Below are 21,690 nucleotides of genomic sequence, written 5' to 3' on the forward strand. Positions count from 1 at the left end.
CAACATTCTGGAATAAAAGTTCCAAAGCTGAGAAAAGTTTAATGGATTAAACATCTTTGGTTAGGCTACATTGACAGAAGGAAAAGATGGATGTTTCATGGTTGTACAAGCTTTGAATCAGTTTTTACTTCCAGAAGGTCTGAACTGCCGCAAAGCTACTTTGTGAAGCAATGTGGACCTCCTTGCTCTTAAGGGCAAAACAAGCATATTGCACCTTGTTCTGTGGGAACACGGGGGGTTTTCTAGGCTACATAGCTTCAGTAAATGCTGCAGGCAATTCCATGATTGCAAGACTCTCAACCAGTACTGGAGGAGGAGGAGGTGAAAAGAACTGACCAGAAACCATTGAAAAATCACCCAAATAGTTTCATTAAGGAACAATTCCATCAGATCACCTCTTCATTTCAATGAAGTAAAGCACAGTGTCTGAACAGGGCAAATAATATTTTGTCAAACTAGACTCACTTTGCATAGGTATAATGTTTCTCTAATTCACATCATTGTTACAGATCTTCAAAATAAGCCTCTCAAATAAATTTGGCATACAATGTATAGATCTGCTAATTGAAATTTGTAAGCCCAACCTTCAGTTCAGTTCAATCACCAATCTTCAGGAATAAATTCAAGTATTATTTATACTCTCTGTAAATAAAATTCATGTGCCTTGTTAATCAAATATGTGTTGTGTACAGTGTTCTGAAAATTATGATTTTGAGATTAACAAATTTATATTAATGAATTATGAGGCACAGAAGCACCTGTAAATGTAATATTAAAAAAATAAAGCTACTTCTCTAAGACAGTCTAAAATCTATAAACAGCAATAATACAATACAGTGGGTTTATAACAGTTTTAGGGGTTATATGACTGTTATGAATATTTTGCTTGATGTTTTAAAATTTTATTTATTTAAACAATATATATGGCCACATATCTCACAACAGTGACCCTGGGAGACATATGATTAAAATATTATTACTGATAAGAGAAAAGTGTAGTTCTAATCTAAAAAGCTGACCTACTGTTTCTTCCTACCCTTCTATTCCCTTCTCTGCCTCCAACTTTACAGAAAGCCAGGACATGATGTAATCACCATATTTATTTTCCTACAATGCTTCTGAAATCCATATGGAGCTGGAAATCTGAGGTATCCTTGACAATATGAAAATCAATACCAATATCTGTTTTGGAAAAGTCATCCAGTACTTACCTTGCAATATTGTGAAATTTTTAATCAGTTGGCCATGTTTAGAATCTACCAGCTTCATTTCTTCCATTATTACTGATAAATTGGCTATTTCAATATCTAATCGTGTCCGCATCACATCCTGCTGCATCCTTAAAGTAGTAGCATCAAAACGAATATTTGCTAATGTGTTGTTCATAAAAGTCAGCTCATCTGTATGCTTACTAAGAGTATCTGTGCACGTTGTCCTGACATCATTAAGATTGCTGGTTAGTGTCCGTAAGTGATGGGCAGTGTAGCTAATATTACTAATAATGTTGACCATATCTGTCTCAAAGTTATAAAATAGGTTTTCTTGCTGGTTAAATTTGACAGATGTTCTGTTTTCATATTCTTTATAGTGTTCTTGGAGACTCTTCAAACTTTGTTCATTGGCTTGAGCAATAGTAGTGATATTCTCCATCTGTCCACTGAATGAGTTTAACTGACTGCTCATATCCTCAAGTGTATCATTATTAGCTTTGGTCATAACTGAATTATTAGCTGCTAATACTTGCAAATTCTGCACTTTCTCTTTAAGCCAGTCAGTATCTTTCCGTGCTTGGAGGGCAACCTGCTGAAGGTTTTGAAAGTCATTTTTGATTCTTTGGATAGTCTGACTTGTGTCATCCACAGATTTCTGCAAAGCACTGATAAGACTTGTTTGCTGAACCTGTGTCTGGTTAAGATTATTTAGATTCAATATGACTACATTATGTGAGTACATTTGGCTTTGCAAGCTTGTTTGAATGTTACTTGTGTCTTGTTGGAGATCATTGATGTAGCCATTGTAAGCTTGAAGGGTTTTGTTGATATTTTTCATAATGAAAGAGTTGCTGTCCAAAACACTATTCATTTGATTTTGCCAGTCATTTAACATGCTACCAGATTCTTGTAACTTTTCCAGTGTATCTTTGTTCTTTGTGGTTTTCTCTGAAATCTCATGAAGTTGCTGGCGGAAGGCTAGGATATCATTTTTGAAACTTGAAAGCTCTGTGTTTGTACTCCTGGCTTTCTCTTCAGCTTGATAATCTGAAAGACACAGGAAACTGATAAATGTTCACATTTGTTACTTATCAGAAGAAGAGTTTAACAGAGTTTACTTCATTATACAAACAGAAGGATAAGCCAATACATAAACAAACTTATTTGGGGAATTGCTAATGAACATCAGTTTGTGTTGAGAAACTCTGAATTAATACAAACTAATTTCTATTTACAAGGCTGGTGGAAGGGTCACTGAAACATAGAAAATTAAAGGCATACAAAAAGCATATGAATTCTCTTTTATAGAAAGACCGCCAGTAAACCTAGATCAGTATCATCTGTTTTCACTCTCAGAAGCTCACCATGGTCTCAGACAAGAAAAATCTGTCTAACTGTATGTTTCAGAAGGGTGAAAACTGTGTTTGCCAATATCCCATTTACCCAAGAGATTGATCTTAGCTTTAATAGACTTAACAATACTTTAGTTAGCTTTATAATGAGTAAATGCCTAATTCGTATATGCATTCATTCAGTGTGGTACTGTATAAAGTGCAGGATTCAGAGTTTGAAAGCTTAAAGATGAACCATTAACAAATTAAACTAATCTTTTAAGGAATCTATAACCAACCACTGTAAAAACAATTACTACTGATTCCAATTTTAGTATTTTGTGATGAAGGCATAATAATTTTATCATTTACTTAACCAGTTCATTCATATTACTTACCCAGTTTCTTTAAATCATCCTTCACTTCTAAAAATTTCTTACTGCATCGTTGACGTGAATCTTCCATGTCATCAGAAACATTGTCCATTTTTTCTACAACTAGAACAGAAGAAAGCAATGTTTTAGCATTGATCAATTTTGATAAAAGATTGAAAGTTAAAATATCTTTTCACACTTTAGCAAATATTTTATGCCAGATTCTAATGGCATTTAATATTAACTAAAGACCATTGTACCACTAACCATAGCTCATAAAGGCTTCAGAGAAACTACAAGAATTAAAATAATTTTGCACAAAAATAATTTATATAATTATTGCGCTGTATAGTGTTGAATGTCTTATACATATTATGGATAAGACATTTAATTAAGAAAGAATACAAAAAACTACTTTCTGGCAAGGCAACAATGACACTGGAGCCAGTGTTAATGTGAGTATTAAATGAGAAGAAAATGATGATTTTGTGATGTTTTTAAGCATATGTACATGGATGTCTGTCACATTATTACATTTCAGTTAAACTGTTGCAAAATAAAGAAAACGGGTAAGGGATGCTAAGCCAAAGAAACGTAATGGCATAAAATAAGAAAAACAAAAGGAAACATTGCTAAAACTATCTTAACACCAACACTTTCTCTATACCAGGGGTAGGCAACCTTGGCTCTTTTATGACTCGTGGACTTCAACTTCCAGAATTCTTGAGCCAGCATAAAAGAGCCAAGGTTGCCTACCCCTGCTCTATAGCTTTCTATATTTTTTATAACCTCTATATTTTGTATAAGCATAGCTGGCTCAGGAATTCTGGGAGTTGAAGTCATAAAAGAGCCAAGGTTGTATACCCCTGCTCTATACCTTTCTATATTTTCTATAAGCTGCTTTCTGCACTGTCTTTTGTTCTTTAAACTTCTCACCTTTCACTTTTTCAAGACTTCATTAATTTCATCCAACCATACTCCTTTGGTCTTTCCTTTCATTCTTGACCCATTCATTCTTTCTACATATATTACTTGCAACTCATTCATTGTGTTATTCAACACCCTTCTTTCATTCCATTCACTTTCATATTCAGTCCAGCTGTATTTAGCACACATTCTATACTCACTCATCTTGTCCCAATTCATGTCAACTAGCAGAATATTTTTTTCCTGAATCACATTCATTCATAACATTATGAAATAATAATAATAATAATAATAACACCAACACAACAATAATAAAAAAGTTGGAAGGGACAGAAAATTCAGGCAGAAAACCCTATACCATTTCAGACAAATGGTTGTCCAGTCTCTTCTTAAAAACTAATAATCTCTCTCTTTTTTAAAATCATTATTTATTATCATTTACTGGAGTTCTAACATGTAACTATAATCAATATATCATTCTTACTTTCCCATAACTATTATTATAATGCTGTTGCATACTTTGACATTTATTTTAGTTCTTTCATTTATTCATGCATTTATAATGAGCTTTCATAAGCCTCCAGTCAGATCCAATACATCCTTTCCCTTTCTTTTAGACTCACAATATACAATATATTTATTTTCCTTTTTAAACCACTATTGTGGCTTTAGTTAATTCAGAATTTTACATAATGCTTTTTACTAAGATAGATAAAGGTTATCAATCTTAATTGTACTGATATCAAATGCAGCATCCCTAACTAATACAGGTAGTCCTCAATTTATGATCACAATTGGGATCAGAATTTCCGTTGCTAAGCAAGGTGGTTGTTAAATGACTTACACCTGATTTTATAATCTTTATTGCCATGGTTGTTAAGCAAATCATTGCAGTTGTTCAGAGAATCATTTGGCTGTTAAATGAACCCAGCTATTCCCCCATTAATTTGGCTTGTTGGAAGCTGGCTAGGAAAGTGACAGAGGGTGATCACATAACACACTCCAGGACTCTGCAACCCTTGTAAGTACATGCCAGTTCCAAGCACCCAAATTTTAATCATGTGACTGTGGATATGCTGCAACAGTTATAAATATAAGGACCTTTTTTTCCGTGCCATTTCAAGCAGCTGCTAAACAAATAATTGTTAAATTGAGGACTATCTGTAATATGGAAATTATTGTCCAGTTTTGACATTTTGGCCAGAATGCCACAAGTACTCTTGCTCTTGCCATTTCTATGGAAACTGGAATCTCTAATAAAGAAAGGTAACATGCTGTTTACCTGCATTTCAACAGGTAGATAATAAATGCAGAGTACTGACACATTCAAATGTCCCACTACTATTGACGTTTAAATATTATCCAAGTTGTTTGTGTATCCATCCAGTCCTTAAACTGAAATCAATTAATAAGCTGTATTTGAAGAACAGTCAGTGAAATTTAACTGAAATACTGAGCGTCTGTTACACACCTGTTCCCTAAATACAGTAATATTATAAAAGACGGAACAACAACTATCTTTGTTTGTCCTAATTTCTTCCATTTTTATAATTTAATAATCTGAGATTGGTAATCTTACCCTATTTAAGTAATTATTTAGGATGAGGAATTAACTAATAGGCTACCATGGAAAATAATAAGGATGATTACCATTTGCTTTCATTTCTGACATATTCTGAAATCACACTGATTTAATTAATTGCTTTTTTATGGTAATTTTTTCTTGGACTCAATATGCAGCTATTATTATAGATATGGAACTTACCTTTGTATCCCAAGACAGCTACTGTTATTACTAGCAGCGCACATAATATATACAAAAGTATGATAGAAAATTTCAGTGCCCAGTTACTTTTACACTTGGTGCATTGTGTTCCTTCTTGAATACCTATAAAATAAAATTCAGAATTTAGATTCCTCTTTATATTTAATTATTTTGTAATTAGCTAATCTGAAGATATTTATTTGAAAGTCTGCATAAGGCTAAAATTAAATGTGGTTTACTGATTACTCATAATCACTTAATTTATTGGTCTGATAAGAGACAGTCAGACATTATATTCAATGCAAGTTCAGCCAGTTAATCAACCAGTCTATCTATTGATAGACAGAGATAAGTTATTCATATATAACATTCAATGTACATGCTGCATACATGTAATTTTATTTATTTATATATCATGTTTCTAGCCTGCCCATTTCCCTCAAGTATGGACCAGGATTCCTAAATGATAGTAACACGTTGTTTTGCATACCAAAAGTTATTCCTTCACCTAAGAAAGTATGGTAAATAACTATCCTTTACATTGCTATTAAAATATTCAGGTTCCCAAATGCATAAACACCACACACACATTTTTTAAATCTTATTAATAAGAGTTTTGATTCAAGCAACTAGAAATCAGAAACATGCATTCTGTGGGTTTTACCTAGAATTGTGTTTTTCAGAAAAGCTTCTGCTCTACTTAAAGCATTCAAACTATAACTACTTACCTAACAGGTAAAATAAATACAGAATTGATCAACCCAAAACATTATTATTGAACTCTAGAAATTGACTATATGCTAATTTGGTCAAATTAAGAGCAAACAAAAGTATCAACAAAAAAAATGAGACAATATCTGACTGTAAGAAGGGCACAAATAAATTGCAACAGGACACTTTGTGCCCTTCTTACAGTCACATATTTTCTCACGTTTGCTTCTATTAAAATTAAATATCTCAGCCCTGAATCATCTCTGTAAATGTAACTAAAATGAATGCAATGTAAGTGAAACTGGGGAGAGCTTTAGTCCCTGACTGCTTTTGTTAGGAGCAAAAAGCTGTACAATGAATTTCCCAGTATTCATTAGTAGATTAAAAGTTCCTAAGACTATTCTATGCTCTTGAAGTGACCGTATTCTAAATTATGCAAAACCGAGTTTAATCTTAATTGCACTTTTATCTGTTCATATATTGGTTTGGTTTGGGTCCTTCCTTATGTAATCTGATCACACATCTTTAATGATGGGCTGCTTCGAAACCTTTGTCACCGGTTGAACATACCAGAGAGTCCGGGTCATTTCCGGATGCTGCACATTTCTCCCTGCTGACTTAAACAACCCTTAATAAATATCAGATGGGATACAATGAGCCTTCTTTCACTAGACACACTTTTCTGTTTTCTGGCTTATTATAATGCAAGGTCTGTTTTTTCTTTGTCCCTGTTGGGAAGACATCTGGCTAAACAGAACGAGGCTTAGTACAAAGGGTATATCCAGCTGATACATATGTTTTGGGGACCCCCTTTCTCCAGGAGCCAAGATGGTCACAAAAAAACAAGCTCGAAAGGCATCCTCCTGTTATTAGCCTTTGTAGTATTTGTTTTTCTTGGATTACATTCCAGTGACTGGAGACTTTGTTCTCAAATGGGGGTCTCCATCTGCAGATTTTTGGGGAGCAGGGAGATAAACAATTTTACTACTGAGGAATTAAAAAAATATTTTTGCCTTTTTTTTTTTTTTAGTAAGACTCATCAGTAATTCCAAGAGCCTTTATTTGCGATGTATCGTAACCATGCATTAATCATATTAGAGGAGCCACCATAAAATGTCACCAGTTTCCTGACTCCCAAATTTGGTGACATAACCAGGTTTTGAGGGGCTTCCCAAACATTAACAGGGATGGAATTAACCTGACTTCTTGGGGGTGGGTAGAATGTTTCACAAGGCAGGCACCACACAGAAAAAGCTCACCTCCTGGGACCCATCAAATGGAAGTTCTTCAAATATGGCACCCATAGCATGTCCTTCTGACAGATCTAATGAGAAGCGCTGATGTAATCAGGGACAGGAACCTGGTGTTATCCCATGAAGGGCTTTAAAGGTAAAAACTAGTACCTTGAATTAGACCAGAAACAAACAGGCAGCCAATGCAGTGTTCATAGCAGAGGTGTGACATGTCCTGTTCTGGGGGCCCACATAACTGCCTGTGCCAGTTGAAGCTTCTGGATACTAATCAAGAGCACATTAGAATAGTCCAGTCCCTTTTCCATATAAGGCCCAAATCTAAAAAGTCAGTCTGGCCTTTCCTTTATCAAGGTTGCAAAAAGGTAATGACAAGCAAATCCCACAGATATGTGAAGCGTTAATACACTTTACAATGCCTTGGTAAAGCCACACTTGGAAAACTAAAAATGTAAAAAAGATGCTGACACTCTAGAAAGAGTACAGAGAAGAGCAACAAGATGATTAGGGGGCTGGAGGCTAAAACATATAAGGAATGGTTGCTGGAATTGGGTATGTCTAGTTTAATGACGAGAAGGACAAGGGTTGACATGATAGCAGTGTTTCAATATCTCATGGGCTGCCACAAAGAAGAGGGAGTCAAGCTATTCTCCAAAGCACCTGAAGACAGGACAAGAAGCAATGGATGGAAACTAACCAAAGAGAGAAGCAACCTAGAACTAAGGAGAAATTTCTTGAAAGTTAAAACAATTAATCAGTGGAACAACCTGCCTCCAGAAGCTGTGAATGCTCCAATGCTGGACGTTTTTAAGAAGAGACTGGACAGCCATTTGCCTGAAATGGTATAGGGTTTCCTGCCTGAGCCGGGGGTTGGACTACATGACCTTCGAGGTTCCTTCCTTCCATCATCATCATCATCATCATCATCATCATTAAAAAATAAACTTCAAGATTTTTTAACTAGAAAACTGAACAGAAATATTTGAAATAAAAAAAATTCTCTTTAGCAGGCAATGATGCATGCAGCATTGGTTAAATTCAAGGATGATGGAATCTGTAGTTATTAAAACTTCTTCATTATCTCTTATCTATTATTTCTTTCCCAGAGTAAAATCTCTTTTTTTCTTTTATTGAAAAGCTGTAAGGTGTGGTGTATAGAGCTGTTAATCACAATTCAACTATATCAAACTTTTAAATCAGTGGTTCTCAACCTGTGGGTTGGGACCCCATTTGGGGTCGAATGACCATTTCACGGGGGTCACCAAACAACGCAGTCCGCCATTTTTCCCCCTTTTCCTTAGCTGTGCTACTCCCTTTTATTCTATTGGCTTTTGAAAGCCAATAGAATAGACTCTCTTGAATAAAGTTTAATTCTATTGGCTTTCAAAAGCCAATAGGAATTGTCCAGGCTGTCTCTGCCCTGCTGAGCCCGCCAAAAGTCCCATTCTGCAAACGGTGCTGCAAGTTGTCTGCAGCGAAGGCGAGCTGTCTGGAAGTTTCCACCCCTCCCTGCTGAGCAACTACTAAAAATGTAAATAAAAGAGGGTCAGGGGTGGGAGGTGGGAGGCCGGCGTGCGCAGGGAGGGTTGCTGGTGCGTGTGGGGCCCGGTGGGTGCCTTACCTCACTTGGGCTGGGCCAGCTGGTGGCCCAGCCGATGGTCGGCCTGCGCCATCTCTGCCACTTGCCAGCTACACCTCGGCCGGCACAGGGGATGGCATCACGCATGCGCGGCACTCCCGGGCAGGGAAAGTCCTCGACTTACGACCGGTTGGGTAGTCCTTGACTTACGACCGGTTGGGTAGTCCTCGACTTACGACCGATTGGGGGTCGCAGCATTAAAAAGGTTGAGAACCACTGTTTTAAATAATGCTGAAACTTCCTATAAAATGTGAACTATCCAATCCATTATAATAAATAACAACAAATCACTGTAAGTAAATATTTTTTCTATGTTTGCATCTTCATAACTGTTCTATCAAGATTTTTTTTTCCAGTTGAAAGATTTGAAAAGCTTAATTATTTTAACTGGTTAGTCAAAAGTGGTTCAGAGATCCTTCATTTCTATAAATAATCTCTTACCTTCTGCCAGTATCTATACTACATAAGAACACTTTAGTATTATTAGAGAGTAAGTACATTAGGATATTTTCCTAATTTGGGACATGCAAAAAACAGGGTTTTAAGCACAGATAATGCCACTAGGTGTCAGCCATGAACACTAAAAAAAAAATGACCGAAAACTTCAGAAATTTCTAAAGTAGTTTCCATGTTGTTTATTCCCAGCTTGGACTGGACCCTGATAAAGATTTTTCCTTCAACACTACTGAACATCTAATATATTTTTAAGGATACTATTTTCACAAACTCTTAAACCCCTTAAATACCTTGCAGCCTTAATTTTTAAACTAATCCACTCCTTCCCCCACCTGTTGTAATTTTGCAAATTAAATGAAGATATAGAATTCTTTTAAAAGCATTAATGGTAGTTCTGAACTGTGATATGGTAGAGGAACTTTAAAATGAGATCATCAATATGAAATATGAAATGGTATGTTATCTGAAAATCTGAGCGAGAGAAACGGAGACAGAAAGTTTTTACAAAATCTCTAGGATGTAGAGCACGAAGAATAGACTTTCCATTTTGTAGAGATTCTGCTAAAGCCAGAGGAAAAACCACACTACCAAGAGCTCCTTAGCAAAAGTTAATTACTATAAAACAGTGGTGGTGAACCTATGCCACGCATGCCAGAGGTGGCACTCAGAGCCCTCTCTGTGGACACGCATGCCATCGTCCCAGCCTCGCCTCCCCCATGACCCCCTCCTCACCAGCAGCACCCCCGGAGGAGATTTGCCCCCGAGTGTGGCCCACGTGGAGCAGCGCAGCCAAGGACATGGCAGCCGGGCAGCGGGGACAAGATTCTGCCCTCAGGCCCATCACGCACAGATGATGCTGCGGGGCGTGGTCAGAAGGCGTGACCGCCAAGCTGCTGGTGGGCTGCCTGGGAGATCTGCTGCAGCGGGACATGGAGGCGGTGGGTGGTCCTGTGGCAGGCACGGGGTGGGCAGCCAGGGCGGGGGGCAGAGCAGGGGCGGGTTTTGGGCACTTGGTCTCTAAAAAGTTCACCATCACTGCTATAGAACCTTCCTGGAAGTGGGCAGCTAATAAATATAAATGAGTGAGTGAGTGAATGAATGAATGAATGAATTTTCTGCACACCATAACCATTTAGGTCTCTGAATTTCTATAGAACATGTGAAAATATTAGTTCGAATTTTTCCCTTCAAAGAAAAGAGAAATATCTCTCACAGAATCATGAAATCATGAGATACGTCTCTTCATTAATTCCTTCTTTAGCATGAAACATAATAAGAATCCACAACGGCCTCCATTATTATCAACAAAGGGTTTCAACAAAGGAAATATTTTTAATTGTATGCAATGTGCGCAAAACAAGTAAAGATTGTCTTGAGCAGAGTGCAGCTCCTGGTGACTATTAAGGAAACAGCCAAGCAGTTTTCTTGGCAACTGTATGGAAACTTGCCATTGCTTTCTTCAGGATATTTTTTCAACTTCAATCTAGCCAACAAACTTTTTCATAAAGAGGTAAAGAATCCTCATTATTCAGCTTGATTATAATCTCTCAATTGTTTTAACCCAATCACTTAGTTTATGGCTTTGTTTTTGCTCACTGCAGGCTCAGAGATTCAGAATGAATTGTTAAAAATCTTAATTACACACTTCAATAGCCATGGACATGTAATTAAATGGAACAATGTCATACTGTGATTAATGACAAAATACAATATTTTAACTGACAAGAAAAAAAGACAGTTGCAAAAGGGGAAAATAAATACATGCAAACAAGCAAGAATTTTTTCTTTACATATTCAAAGTGAAGGAACCTGAAAAGTGCTTTTGGTTCATTTTCTGGCAAATTGTTTCGGCAATATAGCTGACCATAAAAAAGGACTAAGACCTTTTAATTGCTGGAGCTTATTTTCCTCCTTGTCTTCTACTTGCTGAATTAGTCTGAACATCTTATAAAGACTTTTTAAAAAGTAATTACAAGCAAAGAAAGTAAAGTACATACACAACAAATAGCAAATTCACATATCTTCCCAATACATATAGAAAGAGGTAGGTTTCTGAGACAAAAAAAGTTTGAAAGATACGCTTTTGCTATATTAGCTTTTTTATTTTAAAAATATCAATATTGTGTTCTTGAAAAACCAAACTTCATTAGTTAATAGAATCAGAGCAGTCCACAGGATATGACCAAACACATCAAAATGATGGTCACAATGATGCAGTAGAAACACCATCCATTTTTAAAGGTAATCACACACACAACACAAATACCCAAAACAACAGCACTGCAGCTGTCATCTTGACTTTTTAAACACACCCTGAAAATACTCTTGTAATGAGAGATACTTGGATGGAACCCAGCACATTTTCATGAAAAAAACCCTGTGCTTATTCCATAAATTACTGTTCTTCTGCCTTCAAAGATTTCATGACAAATAATATATTTTAACAGATTTAAATTCTGCTTACTAGACTTATTGCATTAAGTCGTTGGCTTTTTAAAACTAAAATCTATTAATATTATTAGCATATGAACAGAAATATAAACATGTGTTGCTGTTTGCCCAAAGTATTGCCGAATACTAGATATGTTTAATTCATTTCATTCAAACAAATGGCTGCTGCACAGCTATCAGAAAGGGTGTAACAGGCATGGCCACATAACAAAAAATATTATACACCTTTTCTTCATCCACATTTCATGATGCTTACCCTGGCATTTTAGGGTTTTTTTTTTTGGTTCTCTCAGAACTTATGTAGACTTTTCCAAATAACAGGTCAACCTATTGTGACCCATAAAAAGTCAATCATTGTGACTTTAACTTTACCTCTAATTAATTTACATTCTAAACTTGGGGGGAAATTCTCACTAAATAGTGACCTAAAATTCTTTCTGTCATTTAATTTAATATTTCAGTTTTGAGGCTGTTTGACCCCACAGCAACTCTGGCAACTTACAATGAAAAGAAAATTAACAGGAATACAGCATCTATCAAAGAAAGAGAATACAAGAGAATTAGCTATGTTGTGTGTGTGTCCCCCCCCCCGTCATTTAAATTTAGATACATCTTTTTGCTATTGTTAAAATGGTAAATGTGTTGCCAAACAAGTATTATCTGAAACAAAGCATCATTCTTGACAAAACATTCATTTTTATTCTAGAAAATCTCCCCAATAATGACAATTTTATTTTTTCTCATCTTTAAGTTCACTCCAACTCTTAATATAATTATTGTAAAATAATCTACAATTCATATTTATCATAATATCAACATATTTTTTCTCAACCTTAAAACTAGTTTTTTCTATCAGCTTTACTTCTAGTTTCATATTTTAGTTAATAAATTTCTCCTCGGATTATTAATCTTAAAACCTGCCAATATACCCGTCATTTAATTTTCCAATAATGCTTCAACACCCTCTAGTGGATTTTCTAACGCCAAATCTTCGACAAATGCACTTAATTTATAAGAATATCAGTGCAGCTTGTTTTTCATTATGTTCTAAGTATTCTGGAATATTCAAAGTATTTCTAATATTATCTTATATAGTTTGGACAAAAATCCACATTGCTCTTCATGAGTAAATCCCATAAAATTATTTTAAACCTTTCAGCCAAAATCCTGGTAAATGGTTTCTAACCTTTATACAATAATATTGGTTGATGGTTTCTTGTTAAAATAAAATCTTGTCTGTCTTTAGTATTAATGTTATATTAACAGGAATCTTTCTATTCTGCAAAACAATATTCATCTTTTGTTGTAAAGGTTTTAAAAGCCCATCTTCAGACTTCCGGTTTTGCATCGTAGTGACACGGCTGAAGGATTACGGAGCTCCGCACCCCACAGCTGCTTTTGCCCTGCCTGGGGACCCTAAATGGGTCTAAAATTGCCCTGGAGAGGCGACGAAGAAGGAGACTCCCCCACTGATCATAGAAAGACAGCGGTCAATCCGTTTGATCTGGGGGAAGCCTTCCAACCCGACAAGAGAAAGGCTAGCTGCACTCCAGTGACTAGCCCAAGCTACTGGCATCCAAAGTCCAAAAGCACCAAGTAAGAACAACTGCGAACAGTTTGTTGGAGCTGGATGAGAATATTGATCTTCTCTTCTCTATTTTGAAACTGATTTCTTGGAAAAGATCCCCAAGAAGCAAAAAATCCTCTGAAAATGAGAAGGAATGGGACTATAACTCCACCCTTCCATAGATGGAAGTGGCAATTTAATTTTTATGGGAGACAAAAATACATTGAAATGGACTAATGTAAAGCTATAATTTATATAAAACAGAAAACTATGGAAATTGTTAAGATTTTCCATTTAAAAGAATATTGATGAAATTATAAGAAAATAATCTTTTCATTTTAAAAGTTGGAAAATAAACAGCTACTGACATCTAGTGGTGGAACAGAGTATAGAACTACAGCTTCCCTGCCTCAGAAATTGGCAAGACACCCAGAAACAGAGCACAATTCATCCTTTTGATCCTCAGTGATTCTTAGCTAAACAGAGAACAGCTGGGAATAAAGGAAAAAAAAATACACTGGGCTATCTGTTGTAGAATGAGAAACACAATTGCTATGAAAACTGCTGATCTTCTTGGATTATAAACACTTACTGAGCTATGATATTTAAGTTTAAGAATCGTTTGCAGAGAAAGAAAAACTTTGACTTTTTGGCTATTCTTCTAGGGGAGAAACTACTGGATTATTTTTAAATGGTTGAACATTTTGGACTGTTCATAAAGATAAGAAACATATAATACTATAGTGTTTGGAGTTTAAGACTGGTTGTTTTGATGAAAATGAGAGTTGCATATACAACTAAAAGTGGTAAGAAATCACACACAATATTCTTTTCTAAAATCTCCAGTCTGAAACATCAGAGATTTGCAGGAGTAATACCTCAAGACAAGACAAATACTTTCCAAGAGGAAATGACAATTGCTTCAAATCATAATGAGATTAAAAATAATTTTGATGATATAAATGAATGCATCCTTAACCTAAGCTCACAATTAAAAAATTCTCAGAAAATGGTGACAATGAATGAATAAATAAATCAGATAACAGAACAAAAACCAGAGGAAAGTGATCTAAAAATGGAGATCAGAAATGAAGAAAATTACAGCTTAACAGAAAAATCTGCAAGATTTTGCAATAATATTGGAAATGGAAAAGACACTTTATCTTTCAGAACTTCAAAACAAACCTGAAGATAAGAAAGAAGACTTAATAAAAGTCAGGAGAACCACTAGAGTTTGGGAGACAAAAAATGAAAAGAGAAGTCAAGGGAGAAGGAAAGTGGAAGTTTCTTAGCAAATATAAATGGGTGAAATTCCTCCTCAAAAGCACTTTACTCAATTTGTCTTTCCCATACTTACAAACATCTATAAAAATACAGGAAGAAGCCCTTGGCAAGCTGAATACACCAACTTGGAAAGCTGCTAAGCAAAAGAAGAAGTTGAGAGCCAGACTCAACAGAGATGATTTGACCTACCAGATGGAGTACTACATGACTAAATACTTCTTTGAATATTGCTAAAATAATAGTATTTTTTATGATATGGGAAATGTAAAAATAATGGGATAATAATAATAATAGTAGTAAAGTTGGAAGGGACCTTGGAGGTCATCTAGTCCAACCCCCTGCTTGGGCAGGAAACCCTACACCATTTTGGACAAATGGCTGTCCAGTCTCTTTTTAAAAACTTCCAGTGTTGGAGCATTTACTGCTTCTGGAGGCAAGCTGTTCCACTGATTAATTGTTCTCACTGTCAGGAAGTTTCTCCTTAGTTCTAGGTTGCTTCTCTCCTTGATTAGTTTCCACCCGTTGCTTCTTGTCTTGCCTTCAGGTGCTTTGGAAAATAGCTGATTTAAATGAACAAAATGTTTTGGATATTCAAATGTAATCAACTTGGAGAAAATTATAATTGATAAGAAATATTCTGAATACTGAAAGGATACTAAGCTTAAATAAGAACAGGCAAGAAAGATGACTTGACATACCAGATGGAGTATCATATGACCAAACATTTGTCTAAATATGGTTAAAAGAATAGTCAAATTTTGGATATGAAGGGGTTTTATAGTAAGAGAGATGTGATTTATAAGTAGTATAGTATTTTTTAATGATATGGGAAATGTAAAAATATTGGGATGATTTAAATGTATGAAATGTTTTGGATATTTAAAAGTAATCATTTTTGAGAAAATTATAACTGACAAAAAATGTTTTGAATATTGAGGGGAAACCAAGCTTAAATAAGAGTTCTGAAAACAGACTCATAGCGATTTACATAAGATGATTTTTTGCAAATGCAACTGTAAAATAAGCTGATTAGAAAAGATGTTACATATTGATGTTATTGTTAAATACTAGAAAAAAATTATATTCAACTTTGTATGTATTGAAAGTACTAAGAACTATATCTGCTCAATATTAGTAAAATGAGAATACTATTGGAAGAAGAGAAGACCAAGGAAAGTATTTCTATTAGGTATGTTGATTATGAAAGCATAGAAATTGATTGTTGTTAAATACTGCAGTGTCCAATGTGGAATCCTCATCAGTGTGTTTGTTGTGGCATTTGTTTAGTTTCATCTATCATTGTCACTTCCCATAGTGCCTCCTCCAGTTCTTCTGTAATTCCCCACCCCCAAATCTATTTCTTTCTGCACAGAGTTTAACCTAAATCGATGTTTAAAAGTAAAAACTACCCTTTCCAACTTGTCCCACCTAAATGAAATGTTATTCTATCTACATTTATCAGAAAAAAAAACTACTATGCAATATTCTAATTGGGATTCTCTTAAGTACAATTACAGCTTTATCACCAATCCTCAGTGTATTATTAAAATGTTGCTTTGCAACTTGGCCTTTTTCTTGCCAAAGTGCACGAGGACATCCCTTGGAACAGGGGATCCATTTGTAAAATGTGCATTGATAATAGACCTTGTCAGGATAATGATTTAAAAGCTAAACAACTTATGTAATGATGTAATGTAATGTAAGATGGATGATGCAATGATAGGAATGATTCAGCAGGTGTGTCATGCCTCCGTTGGAGCCTGAATCTGTGGAGGAAAATGAGCTGGAATCCGACCCTATGAAGGTCAAGAGGGAGGTGTCTGTGGCTTCAGAGGAATGTGAGGAAGAGTAGGCAGAGGCAGGCCAAGGCCCTTCAGAAGTGGAACAGGAGAGACAGAGTTCAGGCAATGAGCAAGGGCCACCCCCATCTGATCCTAGAGCACGGAAAGTGGAGAGAAGGGAACAATGCAGGCAGGCTCAACTACTTGGGAGGAGAGCATCCCACCCCTCTCCACAAGGCACACCTGGAGAATGAGATTTAAGGAGACGCTGTGGGTAGAGGCATTTGTCGGGAACAAATGCTAATTCCTTGGAGTTTTGTATGTGTTGTTGCTGATCTCTTGTTCTGTGACTTCTGCTTGGAAACCTGGACACTCTGACTATTGGACTGGCTGACAACATTGCTTGGATGTTTAAAGAACTCAGACTGTATTTTGGCTCCCCTACTGAAACTGTTTAGGCAAGTATGTATTCACACAGACTCGTTAGGTTTATGATGTATGTGTCATTCTTTCTTATCTCCATGGCCTTGAGTAAATTCCTCTCTTAATCAGACTGTATGTGAAACTACTTGCAGCCAAAGGTATGTGTGTGTGTTCCTGTGTTTGGAGGCTTGCCAGAAACGTGGGAGCATTTGGGGAAAATTTGGAGCAATTAAAGGGCGGTTTGAATTGCCAGCTGACTGCATTGCCTTGGTGCTGTGCCCTGGGTCATCACAAGGTGTGTGTATCCCTTTAAGAGTCTGAGTATAAAAGGGAAGGCTTTGCTGGAGTCTTTCTCTCTTGTCCATTTCCTGATGGAATTGCTATGTATTGGAATTTGCTGTATTACCACGTGTATGTATTTTGTTCCTTGTGTATATTTGTAGATAATGTGTAATATAAACCACCATTTAATACAAACCACTGTTTACTGTATTTACTCCTGGGTTACCTCAGCGCAATAAGACTGTGCATGCTCTGACAGACTTTATCAATTTCTGTATCAATATTACATTCCTCCCAATCCAGAAAATTACTGAGACTTCACAAGTCTTTTCTCTAATAGATTCTCCATGTGTTTTTCTGGAATTGCTCTAAATCTTAAGTAAAATCCTTTTTCTCTCATCCAATAATGCCAACTTGTCCAAATCCTCTTGTTTCTCTATTTATAACTTCTGTCTTACTTTCCAAAACTTCTACACAAAATTGGTTTTTAAGTCTAAGCAAGACTTAATGGATTCTTCAGCTTTCTTAAGTTCTTCTTTCAGATCTTTTATCATCCTTGCAAATTCCTCCATTTCCTTTTTAACTGCTGCAGTCATTCTTTTTACCAGATTGTGGGATGGCTTAGTGGTTTCCTTGCAGATGCTTTATTACCAAACTAGGTAACATCATCAGTGCTACCAAATTGCTTTTGGTAATGCTTTTACCAAATTCTTCAAACCTTTCCCTCCTCTCCTTAATTTCAAAAAGAAGCCACTTGCCAAGAGCTTTTGATTTCAATGCCATTAGGAATATCTCTTTTTGACTGTAAAGCAATTAATTGATAAAGTGATTAAGAACATGAGGCTTTTGCCAATTCAATTTTCATGAAGGCCCCACAGCAGTTTAGGGTACATTGTAAATCCTTCAGCTCTCAAGCGAATTGAACCATAATCATTCACAGATAAGCCACAAGAAAGTAAATTCCTGCAAGGAACAGGAAGCACAAATAGGTCATCCTCCAGTTTCTCTTTCCTGCAGAGAAATTTCTATTACCCAGAACTGTGGGCTAGCTGGCAATTCACTGCTTGAGGAACCATTCACAGACATCAACTGGTCATAACACCTACTTGTAAACCTACTGGGTGTATCTTTTTAAAGAAATCAATACTTAAGAATTTTATATTCCACTTTTTTCCATTAACAAAGTATATTTTGTGTTCATTCCCACTGAGCTAAGAGTTTAATGAGACATATATAATATAAATATGAGAAAACTTATTGTGAAAACGGGGAACATTTATTTATGCCTGATTTATCTCTGTTTTACTTATAATGTTCTCTCCTATTTTAAGGAAACAGCCCTCTGTGAAAATAGATTTCATTTTAAATCTATTGCAAAAAAAGAGAAGTTTTCAAATTTAAAAGGTTTGAATGGCTGCCCATCTTAAACATAACTCTGGCCAGCTCACACATTGCGCCTCAAGAGTTAATATTTGGAAATCTAGAAAATGATCATGTTATCAGAGTCCTCTTCATACTATGTGCATTGCAATACCACTTGAACTATAATAATTATTTCAAATGTAAATATATAAATATAAATAGACCCATATTGTAGCAATAGAAAAATAACATTCCCTCCAAATTCCACCCAACAATTGGCTGTTATAGTGACAGCATTAAAGACTCCAATTAATCTTTGCCAATAAAACCATTTATTAATTTCAGTGAGCACACGTATCTTCCCAGTGATGTGTGTATTTAGCTAGATGTCTCAAATTCAATATAGGGAAAAAAGATGACTGGTCATTGATTGCGTAACAGCCACTCTTGCTGTGTACAAAAGGCTATGACAGAAGGAACTCTGCTTTTGGCTGCCTAACCTCAGATGTTTGTGAATTAAACTCCTCACTTCCTGGATGGAAGTAGAAGATCTGGAATTAACCCCCCCCCCTTCTTCTCACACATGTTATTTAAAGGCATAAGAATTGATAAGCTGCAACTCACTTCATCAGATGTATAGAGTGGCTTGAGCAATGTAAAAAGTATTAGCTGTGAATGAAAGATTAGATATAGATAAACAGACAGCCAATGTATGAAGCTTTGTGTTTTGTTCCTTTTGGTTTTTTATTATTTTAAATACAATAACAATTATTTTTTTTAAAAATAAAATGTATTAGTGGGAAACAGTGCCATGAATCTTCTCCTATTTTGGAACGGAGGGGCTACCATTAAGTAACACATGTCTTCTACAACCTCAGCTTTTCAAAAAATTATCTTCTCACTGTGAGGAGACTAGCTGAGAAGCAATCTCAAGAGAAGATGGAAGAAAAAATTCAAAATTGATTGTACTTCTGGAGGTTATTAGATTTATTGACTAATATTTATTATATTGTTGAATATTATATTTCATGTACTTCGGATGCAATCAAGATTTTATTCTCATACTAGAAATTATTGGGTGAACTTTCTGACCACACTTATTTTTCAAAGTGTTTTTTGGTTTTGCCTAACCATAGCAAACTTTCAGGTTATAGAACAATAAAAACAGGTTGTAAACCAGTATTTTCCTTATTAGTACACAGTGAGTACTGGTTTCCTGTTGCTTAGAGTTTAAAATATACTTTCTAGTAAATCATTTCTAGTACTGAGAATCATACACAATTTCTCTTCTACCTCATAGCATATAAACAACCTGTTGGCTGCAGGCAGAAAATAAAGGCTACTTTGCATCTAGGATCGATTTTAAGCATTAACTTACAGCCATAAAAAAGTCTTGGAATTGATTTCCTAATGTGATTTACTTGGTAATGCTGACAACATGCTGTTAAAGAATTATTACAGCATTAACCTTTTATATCATGACTCTTAGAATGTGATTGACAGGTTGACAGATCACTGGTGGTCTTTAAGAGTCTACCAAGAGTCCACTACAGTTCCCCATAGGTGTGGACTAGAGTCCACTTACCACCTCATTTCCTGTCTTCCTGGTTGGCAAGACTGAATAGATGGCTGTAAAGTGGTTACCAATCACAAATGGTAATAAAAATAGCAACATAAACATTAACATTAAGTATACTGACAGAAGAACAGGCTTTAGATGAGGATATTTACTGAGTTTGCATATGTTGTGCAACATGGAACGTATTTTTACACAAGCAGCTCATAAAAAAGGAAATGTGATAATTATCCAAAAATAGAATTTAACAAATTTGAGATCTACTTGTCCCTAAACCCCTTATTTCTAGAGACATTGACCAGCAAATTTATTATATGCCATGACTACATAAAATAATTGAAGCAGTCCAAAATAATTATCAAAGAATAATTTAGGGATGTTTAATTAAACAGACCTGCATTTTCTGAATATTTATTTAGTGAGAAACACAGTAGGTGGAGAAGTTGCAGTTTACAGGATGTTAATCAACAGTATTTTGTAAGACAGCACAGCACAAATGTAAAAAGTAAAAACTCTTTGGTCAGCATAACTGAGGAAGTTTGCTTTAAGTAAAATTATAAAAAAAATGTTTTGAAAGTTTGATGAGAATGGAAAGGAATTTCTGCCTTTTAGAATACACTGAATTATGGAATTTAATTCTTTTTTATATTTAATTCCTTTTAACAGTTTTCATATAATGTTAAAATGCTTCAATAGATAGTGAAGAACCAACTTTTTGCATGAAATAAAATGCCCTTTCAAAACTTTATGAGATTGGATAAAAGCAAACTCATATTTATAAATTTTTGAATCTGTATATCTTTAGGAAAATGGAGATTTTTTTTGAATCTGCTTCCTAGTTTATCCTAATGCTTACCTAAGTGCCCAAAACAGCTATAACTGGGAATTATACCATGCCTATTCAAATCAGACCCAACTACTGCACTTTCTTACCTCCTTTTTTTTAAAAGCATACTTCACATCTGCTTGTTATCAGTAGCTATCTCACAGCATGCTTCTGAATCATTTTGCAAACTCAAACCACATGCTAAGCCTGCTGAGGAATTAGCCATGACTGGGCTATTTACAGGACCTCTGTGACCTGAAACAACACCAGATGAAGGAGAAAAACTGACCAGAATTTTCTTTCAAGGGTTTTCCCCATACTGTCACATTTAATTACTTCTCAGCTTTTAAACTTTCTCTCATTCACTCACTCTGTGTATATGTTGAGTATCAGGGTCTGTAAAATTATGCCATAAAACTGCAAAGAGTTTCTCTGCCATGCAGTCATTAAATACAATTCAGGAAGCTTGTCAGT

At 35.5% G+C, this 21,690-nt stretch overlaps 1 protein-coding gene across 1 annotated transcript in view; it reads right to left on the minus strand.

Moving 5' to 3' along the window:
* Positions 1 to 21,690, minus strand: part of COLEC12 (collectin subfamily member 12) — a 93,864-nt gene that overhangs the window by 13,221 nt on the left and 58,953 nt on the right. The window contains exons 3-5 of the mRNA XM_039332161.1: positions 5,609 to 5,731; positions 2,941 to 3,039; positions 1,212 to 2,258 (exon numbers count right to left, since the gene is read on the minus strand). Of these exons, the coding sequence (XP_039188095.1) occupies positions 1,212 to 2,258; positions 2,941 to 3,039; positions 5,609 to 5,731 (1,269 nt within the window). The remainder of the gene's footprint in view (positions 1 to 1,211; positions 2,259 to 2,940; positions 3,040 to 5,608; positions 5,732 to 21,690) is intronic.

Source organism: Crotalus tigris, unplaced genomic scaffold (assembly GCF_016545835.1).
Source record: "Crotalus tigris isolate CLP2741 ecotype Arizona unplaced genomic scaffold, ASM1654583v1 scf7180000024450.1299024, whole genome shotgun sequence".
Taxonomy (NCBI): domain Eukaryota; kingdom Metazoa; phylum Chordata; class Lepidosauria; order Squamata; family Viperidae; genus Crotalus; species Crotalus tigris.